This window comes from Miniopterus schreibersii (genome assembly GCF_964146895.1).
Source record: "Miniopterus schreibersii genome assembly, chromosome: 2".
Classification (NCBI taxonomy): Eukaryota; Metazoa; Chordata; class Mammalia; order Chiroptera; family Miniopteridae; genus Miniopterus; species Miniopterus schreibersii.
In genome coordinates this window covers 91308521-91320505 of record NC_138102.1, presented here as the reverse complement: position 1 = coordinate 91320505, position 11985 = coordinate 91308521, and the positions used below count along the sequence as shown (strand labels likewise).

The 11985-nt window shown below is 30.4% G+C and overlaps 1 protein-coding gene across 4 annotated transcripts in view; it reads right to left on the bottom strand.

Moving 5' to 3' along the window:
- Positions 1-1510: 1510 nt before the first annotated feature.
- Positions 1511-11985, bottom strand: part of POSTN (periostin) — a 32769-nt gene continuing 22294 nt past the window's right edge. For 2 of the 4 annotated variants that reach the window (XM_081127387.1, XM_081127388.1), the window contains 5 exons: positions 10338-10427; positions 8860-8949; positions 7622-7705; positions 3318-3359; positions 1511-2290 (listed from right to left, as the gene is read on the bottom strand). In XM_081127387.1, coding sequence (XP_080983513.1) covers positions 2253-2290; positions 3318-3359; positions 7622-7705; positions 8860-8949; positions 10338-10427 — 344 coding nt within the window. In that variant the 3' untranslated portion in view covers positions 1511-2252. The remainder of the gene's footprint in view (positions 2291-3317; positions 3360-7621; positions 7706-8859; positions 8950-10337; positions 10428-11985) is intronic. The other 2 variants (XM_081127389.1, XM_081127390.1) reach the window with 1 other exon arrangement.

Genomic DNA, 11985 nt, shown 5'->3' with positions numbered 1-11985 from the left:
CTGTTCTTAGGAGAAGTTGTGTTACTTTTTGCCCATTGAGTATGATGTTGGCTGTAGGTTTGTCATATATGGCCTTTATTATATTGAGATATGATCCCTCTATTCCCATTTTGCTGAGAGATTTTATCAAAAATAGGTGTTGGATTTTGTCCAATGCTTTTTTGCATCTATTGATATGATCATGTGATTTTTATTTTTCAATTTGTTTATGTGATGTATCACGTTTATTGATATGTGAATATTGTATCTGTCTTGCATCACTGGAATAAATCCCACTTGATCTTGGTGTATGGTCTTTTTAATATTGTGCTAGATCTGATTTGCTAATATTTTGTTGAGATTTTAGCATTTCTGTTCATTAGGGATATTGCCCTATAATTCTCTGTTTGTAGTGCCTTTATCTCATTTTGGAATTAGGCTAATGCTGGCCTTGTAAAAAGAGCTTGGAAGTGTTCTTTCATCTTGAGTTTTTGGACTAGTTTGAGGAGGATAGGTGTTAGTTTTTCTTTGAATGTTTGATAAAACTCCCCCGTAAAGCCATCTTGCCCAGGGCTTTTGTGTGCTGGGAGGTTTTTTTTATTACTGCTTCAAATTCATCAGGAGTTATTGGCCTATTCAGGTTTTCTCACTCTATTGATTTTCATCCAGTTATATTTTCTAGGAATTTGTTCATTTCCTCCAAGTTGTCCAGCTTGGTGGCATATAGTTGTTCACAGTATTTTCTTACAATCCTTTTTATTTCTGTTGGGTCAGTTGTTATTTCACCTGTTTTGTTTCTGATTTTGTTTATTTGGGTCTTCTCTCTTTGTTTTTTGATGAGTCTGGCTAAAGGTTCATCAATCTTGTTTATCTTTTCAAAAAACCAGCTCTTGGTTTCATTGATCTTTTATATTGTTTTAGTCTTTATGTCATTTATTTCCACTCTGATCTTTATCATTTCCTTCCTTCTACTTACTCTGGGCTTTTCTGTTGTTCTCTTTTAAAGTTTTTAAGTTGTAGAGTTATAGAATGTGTTATAATTTTTTCTTATTTTTTGAGGTAGGCTTGTAGTGCTATGAAATTCCTTCTTAGGACTACTTTGAATTCTATTTCTTAAATGCTCTTATATCAACTAGTCCAAGCAAGAATGACACTTATTGAGATCTGAGTAGAACAACCTGATACCTTTGTCATTCTTAGCAAATATTTTTCTTTCGTTTTTTGCTTGCAAGGGACTCTAATATTATTTCAGTCTTAGTTATGAGCATCTCTGTTGCTCCTCCTGTGTCTAGCCCAATCACAGAAAAAATTAACTGATGCATTTGAGCTTGTGTATTGCTGATTAAAGGTCATGGTGTATTACAGATTATTGATGATTTATCTTAACCCTTTGAGGAGAGTAAATGTCTTATTCATCTTTGGGTCCTCACAACTTCATATAGTTCTGGGGTTATATTAGGTACTCAGCTCATTTTTAACTATGGTATAATGATTATTTTTTTAACAATAGTTTTAAAAATGCAAGAAATGCTAAATTTATTCAACTTCCTTTAATGAATATTTGTTATAAAAAAAAGATGTAACAGTCCTTTTCCCATGTCCAAACCACCTATTTAATCTTGAGTTTTCTGAATTACTCAATTTGAAGTAATTCTCTTTATACCTCAAAAAGGGTTCTATTGAAATATTTGAGATAAAAATATGTACTGTAAACAGCATATGATAAACATTTCAAGAGTACAAAATGAGTTGTAGAAATACATAATTATAACAATTTACCAGTAAGCCCACATTGCATTAGAGATGTGCAAAACCTTTTGATGTATGGGTTGATTTTTTTTAACACTCAGCACCCTTTTCCATAAATTACCTTTCCATGGAGAAGTAATTGATTGCATGAATTTTGTTTATCCACTAAATAAACTCAAGGCTTAATCTTCTGAATAAGATAATATCTCACCACTGAGATCTGAATTGTAATGAAGCCAGTGATAAGGATTTTCTTTGCGGCATCCCAAAGTTCACCAGAACACTTAATGTCAAGGTGTAAAAGCCTGTGAGGTGTTTGAATTCCCTCAGTTCTTTTTCCATAGGCGGTTAACCCCACAATTTCCTTCATATTCCTAATTTAAAAATTTAACTTGCATTCAGAATTGTTCAATGATTGATTTTTTGTGATGATGGCTTTGCTCCTGAAGTCAAAGTGGTTCTCATAATTTTTCTGTAATGTCAGGGTTTAGGGTTGTATAAACTTTGTTGTCTGGTCTGGATTTTTACTGAGAAGGGCCTTCTCTTGATCGTCTTCTAGATCCTGATTTGGAAGAAGGGAGAACATATAGATTGTAAATGTAATGAAACTTTAGAGTTTAAAATATAATATTCTATGCATAATTATATCTAAAAGACTGTATTTATTATTGCAGTAAACTTTAGATTATGTTTTCTTAATAATATATTTTATTTATGATGATGAAATCCAGGTTATCCTTTGTATAAAGATATATATGAAAATGAACACTTAAAGAGATTTTAGTTCTCTAGAAAATTTGAATGAACTTGGATGTTCAGAAGAAATCCCTGATAAATTTTTCAATTAAAAATTACTTGTATCATTGTTGTTGTTTTTATTTCAAATGTCTCTATTGGATTAGCTTAAAATCAGATATATCCATAGTTCATTTATAAGACTTGCAACTTATTTTGACAGACTGTAATTATTTTAGAAATTCCAAATTTGTAATTTATTCCAAGTTCCACAAATCAAATCTTTGATTTTTGAATGTATCAAAATGTAGGGTAACCTAAGTGGAAGATTAGAAAATGCACATAAGCATAGTTATGAAGAATATTATAGTTCATGGGTGATATTTACATATATATAATTTACACATTATATCAAAATTTTGTACAGCTATATTAACAATATCCTATATGTGGACAGTGTTTATGTTTCAAACAATAACCTTATCTCAAAAAATAACATTTTACAGATTTCAGGTCCTTCTGTACTTACCTTTGTTCTGCTCTGATATTTAAGGATTTCATTTCATATTAACTCTATTTAGGTCTTCCTAAAGGGTTTCAAAATATCTAGCACTTTAGATGAGTATAATTGCTTTTACCTTAATATTTGTTATTCTTAGATTTTACTAATACTGCAAAATATTAACAGTTTATTCTTTCTTTTCATCAAAATACTTTGTCCCTGAATTGGCTAACTTTTCTCCCTGACAGACAACAAAAAACAATAAACTATATTAAATCACTCTTTTTCTTTGGTTTCTTTTAACATAACAACACGTGTTACATATGCACATTACTATAGTCAATACATTTACCTTGAACTCTTTTGTTGGCTTGTATCTTCCTCACAGGTGTGTCTAAAATTAAATAGTTATAGTAAGAAAAACTTCGAAATTATGACTGACATCAGACAGGAGACCACAGTTAAGCAGAAGAGTATAACGTTTTAAATAAACAACTCTTAAGTGTGTAGATTTTCTTTTCAAGTAGTGAATTTCACAAACATGAGACTTTTGCATTGGCAACAGACAAAACAGAAACTTATTTTTCAGATGTAATAATGAATGTTCACTATTTGAAAAACACAGTTTCATTATGACATTTGGAGCCCCATATAGTAAATAACTTACATGATTTTTCCACCCTTTTTGTAAACAGCATTACTTTATGATGAAGGTATGTTTAACATTATATAAAGCTTAGCAGAAGTATCTTCATAGATATATACTCATTTCTATTTGTAATGTTGTCAAACTTCTGCTTCTGTGAATTATCATTGTCAATTAATTCATGATTATCTTTTAGTACTTGAGAACAATAAAATAACATTGGCCTAATAACTCTAGAAACATAATAATAAGCAATTCAGAGCATGTGTGCCTACATATCCCCAGATTTAATTCCAATCCTACAAGACCATTTTAAAAAGTAACTATTTAAACATAATAAAAACTTTCAATTTTAAGAATTTCAAGTGTCTATAATTGTGTAGTTTTAGGCTGTTAATGTTGCAAAATATTTCTAAATTCCCTTGTTTTTCTTTTAATTCATCAATAAGACCTACCTGGGAGACCTAAAATCACATTTTTCACTTTCTTGTTGGGCATAGTTTCCTACAGCAAGTTGTTTTTTCTGCTTACCTTTATTTTTGCTTCCAATTTTGACTTCTTGATTTTTATAAATCATTTATATTAGACAATTAAGTTTAATATTCCATAAAATGTAAGGCATGAACCTGTCACCAACATTAATTTTGGCTATATGACACCAAGTAAAAAAAATATTTTAAATTCTTTTTCTATGTGGCAGATTTCCAACATGTCTTTTGTTTCCCCAGAATATAAGATGTATATGATTTAACACCATATTAGTGCTATAATAAAATACAGAACTGTGAAAAACTTCATTCAGTTGGATAGTGGGGCAAAGTTTATGTGAGATAGAAAAGTCTGAATTACAGAATATGTTTCAATTACTATAGTTTTTCATAACTTCAAATTTATTTGATATCAAAATATGGCTTATAAAATATTGTCAAGAAAAGATGGGTCCAACCTTTAATTAATGAATAAGACAATTTTTATAATGGACTTGTTAAATTCCAAATAAGTTATTGTACAATTTAAAACAAGATCAGAAAAGTATTTGTAACATTACTTTTCAAAATTAGCACTTACACTTGGATTTTCTTTCATACACTTGACAGCATCCAATTGATGAGGACCCAGTTTCCTAATTCATTACTATTTTGCTATGATAATATCAAAATAAGTGTTCATCATGGGAAACAAATATCTTTAGAAGAAATTGTGAATAAAGTGCACAAAATCAGAATTCCTCCCACTGGCATTCTGCTATCTCAAAGCGAATGAGAGTTGTATCAGGACATGTTTAGAGAAGGAAAATATGTGGTGATAAACCAATTATACAAATGATCCCAACAAAGGCCCCGTCTCTATCACATGTTTTGTGAAACATGCGAAGTGTTTCAGTTCAATTATTTGTAAGATTTTCATATTTTTATGTGACTATTATTTTGGAAATTTAAAATAAGGCATAAAATATTGATCAGGTTAATGTTAGTTGACCAAAATACTGATAGCAGTTAACAGCACTGGGATCTCATATGTACCTAACATTATTTTAAGCACTTTTCATATATTAACTCATTTAGATGTAGATAACACTACTAGCCCCACTTTTCAGAAGGAACCAAGGCAAAAAAAATTATATATATATTTGTGTGTGTGTGTGTGTGTGTATCAGCTTAAGTTAGTTTGAGTTGGAGCCCAGATTGGGAGTTAGATGTACAACCTGATCCGCTATTGTCTAAAAAAGCCATAAATCTCTATGGGTTATATAGGCAGATTTGTCAAAATCTCCCATGAACTTTTTGGTTCCTTTCTCCATAGTTTGATATTCCTCCTTAATTACTTTAGTAATTTTGGTAAATATAGTTCTGCTTATGATAAGAATAAAAAACTTTATGCATTTTGTGAGAACAATTTTTAGTGGAGGGCTCTGCAGTATTTTAGTGAAAAATCATAGTATCAGTACCAAAAGGACCGCTTAGTCATAACTTAAATGATTGAAGAATACACTCAGTTCTTCAAAATGCACTAGATGTATCACAATATGAACAATTCTGATGGAAAACTCCAAGCTTAGAGATAAAGACCAAAGTTTGGATATAGATCAATTATCTATACTCTCAAAGGGGAAAAAAAAGCCAGTCTTGCATAACCTAATTTTTATTCACACCAGCTTCTTTATAAATCAGTGTCTCTTAAGATATAGGTAAGAGGATACTTGTAACTCAGGAATGACCCAGTTATTTTACAAGACTGAAAAAATAACTAGCATTTTCAATCAATATCCAGATACTAGTAGTAATACTGATTATACTACTAAGAAGAAAAACCTTGGAAATGTTTAAGTAAAAATTCATGGTGTGGCATGGTGGAAACTGATGCTTTATAGATATGCAGAGAAACCATATAGTGGAAACTAAAGGAATAAACCTCTGCAATGAATAGAAACATGAGTTAAGGAAGAGTCTATTAACCAAAAATAGAATATCATATTCTTAACTTGTAGTAGGTTTCTCTTCTTTTCTTGAGTGAAGCTATTCTTAAGAATTTAGTTCATTGTTTATCATAGACTTGTTAATGGGAGTTTATTAAAGAGAAGAAAACATACTAACAAAGTTTAAGCTTAAATAAATTAAAAGAATATACACAGGAACTAACTAACTCATTCTCTAAAGATAAATTTTTTTAAAATAAAAAGCACTACCATTCTACAAAGCTGTTTAGAGTGGCAAGGACTAAAAAATTTAAAATAATTCAATTTAATCTTCAAAATGTTTTCACCTCTTCCCTCAAATTCATATGTTTTCCTTGCAGATTATTAAGCTTTTGGAGGTAGATGAGCTAATTCTGTATTAGATGTTACAGAAACCTCTGGTTCCATTAGAGCTTTGGCTGTGTCACATATTCCCTGCAGTCTGAAAGGAAATCTTGTATATTACAAACATATATCTTTCTATTGAGGGAAAATTCAATCATTGGTTGAACAAACATTATTTATTTTTATAATTGCTAAACAGTATTAACACTATATAAGAGATTTTATCGGTATTAAAATAAGGAATAAAAAACCAATGATTATACATGGTCCCAAGATATTTATATTTTCTTGGACAGAGTGATACAATTTTCAAAATTTTAAGCAGAAAAACCATCTGGACCATACTTTGAATAAGCATTCTCAAATTTTCTCAATTTAAGCTATATTTCAAGGAGAATATTTGATATTTCTATATAGTTTAAATGCTTGCTTCTCTAAAACAATCTGTTGGCATTTTGTTCTTAATAAAAGAAACTTAGAAATTCATTTATTCAAATAAAAACTATCCACATTATATTTATAACATTTACTGTTTCTTCAGAGTAAAACTCTACTTTTAGAGTTTGCATAAGATTTTGAATTTTTTTTTCCTCTTTTGCCTTTAAAAGTAGGTCCTTTTAATGCCATAGACAGAGAACATTCCAGAGAACATTCCATACTTTAAAGATTATGATTAATTTCATATACAAGATAATTTACATTTCCAGGTACAGATTATCACTCAGACTGTTAGAAGAAACAAATCCATTCCCAAGAAGGTAGTTTTAGGAAAGAAAATTACTAAGTGCAATGGAGTTTTTCTAGATCTATGAGCTTAAAGAATTCATAAACATGCCTTGTATTATTGTTGTGGGAGCAGTGAATACATTTTTTAAAATATAAAAATATATGTCAATTTGGGTTTGTTCAAATAACTACCAATTTTGTAACTTTCCCCTTTTCACATACTTAAAATCTTCTTACAATCATGTATATCAAGGCAAAAAAATATTCAGTGCTCCCCAAGCTTTACACCATACTTTTTAAAGACTGCTTACGCTAGTAATCATTTCTTTATAAATGTTAATTAAACTATCATTGAACAAATAAATCTGTTAAGATAATACATGATGCCATCTTTTTAAAAAAATTGTGAACAATTAGTCTTTAAAAAGTTGAAGAACTCAGTCACCAGACCTGTTAACATGTTAGTTGTTTCTCTTTTACTAACCTCCCTGAAGCAGCCTTTTAATTTCTTCATCTTCAAGTAAATGACCATCACCACCTTCAATGATTTTGGTGACTTTGTTGACCTCTGAGAGGATACATGTTTATAACAGAAATTGGTGTATGTAACAAAAAAACAGGTGACCTGATGTGATATATAATGGCATCTGCCCAACAATGAAATCAAGACCAACACTTGGTTCTTTCTCATATTTTAGTGCTGCTTTTCAATAAACTTATTTTCTTATAAATCTGTTGAACAATATATAACAAATATGTAACATAACAATCAATAAGACTGTCATCTAAGATTCATTCTATATGTTTGGATTCTTTTCTTATGTTGGTATAGAATTTAAACAATAAAATGATGTAGAATAGAAAATATACATGAAGCCTCAAAGATTATTCAGACTTTGCTACAGACAGCTTAGGTAAAGTCATAGTCTTATTTTTTCAGTATGCTGACCTTCTTGAAACAATTTCTTCAGAGTTTCTTCTGTTTCTCTATCACCAGTAGTAATCCTAGTATATTTTATTTCAGGACCAAAAGGAAAGACACTAAAAATAGGTCTAAAACAGAGGTAGGTAAACTTCCTCTGTAATGGGCCAGATAGTAAGCATGTTAGGTTTTGTAGGTGATATGGCCTGTGATGCAAGTATTCAACTTTGTAGCTGTAGTGTGAAAACAGCCATGACATTATACCAATGAATGGACATTATCCATTCCAATGAAACTTTATTACATAAGTATGTTGCATGGGCCATAGTTGCTAGTCACTTGTTTAAACAAATACTTATAGAATAGTTGTATTCAGAATTTTAGGCTAATTTATTGGTGGGAGACTGATACAGAGGTTTACTGAAATTACTGATTGTTTTATACAAACTTGTATATATTCTGGTATGTAGATGTGTGGACCTTAAGATTAATGGAAAACCAAAGGAGGGAATGGTTTTAGTTCTAGGATATAATCATGTATTATATAATGTGTATGATACACATAATAAAAACAATTGCTTATAGATTTGTCTACAAATTTCCAACTCAGAGAAAAAAATAGATTACAATTTAGAATAATCTTATATCTTCCAAAAATAAATAAATAAATAAAATTACTTCAGTAACCACCATAAAAATGACTTAGTTTGTCCAATAATTCTTATAGAGATATTTTAGGATTAACAGTAGTTTGATCTTTATAATCCAGGCATATTTCCATCTACAGAATTAAAGATTACCTGTAATGATTCGTTCTTCCCTTGTCTCTTTTTCAGTTATTTCCACAGGGACCCCATCAATGATTTTGGTGTATTTTTTAATAATTGGCTCTGAAATTAGGGGTAAAAAGATGCATTTGATTCATTGCCTTATGGTGTCAAAAGCTACACATTTTAATGAGTAAATGTTTCTCTCAAAACAATACCATTTACAATTTAATTATACAGTCAAAAGTCAATTCTTGAGCATCTCTCATTTCAAACAGTTTTGGAAAAATGTCACGGTTGTAGAACAAAACTTTGGTTCTTGATGTGACAACCCTTTTATGCTGATACATCAGCATGACAAAAAGCCTCTCTCAAGCCGCTCAAGAGAAAATGGAGGGGTATGAGTCAGTTTACCACTAAACCTCCCATTGTTAACACCTCAGGAAATTGTGCTGGAAATATTTTCTTTTTTTGTTTGTTTTGTTGCTGATGAAGTGGACAATTAGCATAATTTTAAAGTGTAAAGAGACCATCAAGTGTGCTGATGTTGCTAAAGGTGTGAAAGTGCTCATGAAACAATGATCACAGGCAATTGTAGAGGTCAAAAAATTGTTGTTGATTTGGATAAACAAAAAGCAGTTAGCTAGTGATAGCTTTTTGGAGGCAATGATATGTGAAAAAACAGTGCTGCATATTAACCTCCTGAAAGACATTCCTGGATTGAGAGCTGAACGTGATCCATTTAAGATGAGTAGGGGATGGTTTGACAAGTTTAAGAAGTGTTTGTTTATAGATTAAACAGTACGTTAGACAGGATAAAACAAGGCATCATTTGGGGGTCTGGAATGAATTAATTCAATTTACATTGTTTCTAATGGGAAAAGATGATTTGGTTTTCCAACAAATTGCTTCTCAAACTTCCTTCTGAAATGAATTAAGTTTGAGAACCAAGGTTCCATTGTAATCATTTTGGGGACACATCTCAAAAAATTCAGATCAATAGAGATCTAAAAGCTCATAATTGTGCCCTGAATCAAAGGCCTTCAATAAGCTAAGTCTCCATGTCATATTTTTTTCCTGACTATGGAATGAGTATTTAGTTGGAATCCAGTGAGTTCTACATTATTAGAATGAGAACTCTATGATAATCCTAACAGTGTCTTACTAGTCAGTCTAATACAATGGCTATTCTTTTCTTCCAAGTCCAATATGTCCTTTTGTTGACCTTGCCATCATTCTATTTCATAATTATTACCTCATATAGAGAAGTAATGACAGGTTTCTTGAACCTGGTGACTTAATGGTTACATTATTTCCAACTAGATCAATTAAAAATAAAGTATATTTTATTTGACAGGCTAATAAGAACCCATTAACTGAGAAAAGTGCTCCCATAATTTACATAAAACAAAAGCCAAGAGAAAACACCAGATGTTCAATATATTTAAACCAATGCTATTTTAAAAGAATCACAAGAATCCAAACCAGGCACTAGGAAACACATAACTAACCTCCGTGGATTACTTCAGTTACTGTTTCACCTTCTTTAATCAATCTGAATTCAGGTTCACCTTCAATTTTCACCTTTGTTATTGTTGGTCCTGATACATTGTTTTGGGAGACAAATTATCATGTTAAAGTAGTCCTCTAAATTTACCAGAACAGGAAATTTATTTCAACATTTGTTGTTACTCAAACATGAAAGTGGTTTCAGGCTTTATGAATTCAGTTTTAAACATTTCCCATTTTCTTCAAATTAGGCAGTATTTATGAGAGGAAAAAATGACTCAGTCTATTGGTATTAAAATTAGTTTAATCTGCAAGAGCATTTAAATTGATTTGTAAATACATCCATTCATTTATGGTTGTAAAGTATGATCACACAAAATATATATGGCTATACTTTGTAAATCATACAGTATTTACAAATTTGAATTGCCCTGATACTAGTGTATATCCTACTTTACCACACTGAGATTGTCTCTTACTCCTTTCTTATTAAAATTTTAATTTAATTTTAATTACTCAGAGTCTTACACTTTTTAATCTAATGAGCATAAGATTGAACATTTAAAAAATCTCAAATTTATGCCTGTTTTTAAGATACTGAATTTCAGGTTTTATGAGGAAATGAATTTGAGTACTTACCTTCTATATGCAAATGACTCAAAACTTTACTAAGTAATAAACAGTCCTTCAAATGAAAAAGTTAAATGTGTTGAATTTGACTTGCAAAATGATTTTGCTCCCATAGAAAATCATTTTGAATGTTAGAAAGCTGATTACTACATTAGTTAATCAAGACTATTTCATAGAGGAGAAGAAAAATAAAGTTCAGTACATTTTACCCATTCTGTAACATCCTTCAACAGTTAAAGGTAACTATATTTGCTTATCTTTGAAGGGATATATTTGCTTGTCCAGAAATTGTCAATTACCCAGAATTAAATAGGCTAGAACAAATTAAAATCGGGAAAATAAAAGTATAGTTCTTTTAAACAATAAATATTTCACACCATGATATTCCATCTATGGGGCTAAGGGATATTTAGTATCAAAACATAAGGCCAGGTTTTTAAGGTGTAGATATTTCAAAAGGAAAGTACTTAAAGCATTTAAGTATAGAAAATGAGTTAATAAATTATCTGAATTGGCATTTCTTTAAAGGAGCCTAAACTGTTATTTTAGAAATATCCTCTATAGTTAAGCTCTATGAAGGCAAGATTTTTCATAAAAAACTTTTCTTTTTCATATTTATTTCCAGCATCTAGGAGAGTAACCAGCACAAGAAATGCTCATTAAGTATGTGCTGAAATGAATTTCTGTTGATTTAGCCTTAATTCTGAAATTTGGTTAAGCATCCTTTTTTAAAATAAGAAACCTCTCAAAATTGTGCCTTGGAGTCCAATCTATTTAGTGAGAATTCAAGAATCATCAATAAATCTGCAAAAGTGCAAATAATGAGAAGGAAATATCAGTCACATTTTAGAGCAGGACAATTATAAATGGCTGCCAAAATAAGCATTTGTCACATGAAGATGTTTAAGCATGGAAATAAAATTTATTGATGTCTGACTCTTAGTAATAATTAACATACATGAAATGAAGGTGGTGCAAGGATGTTGAAGTTGGCTAACATAGACAGTAGGGATAGAAAGA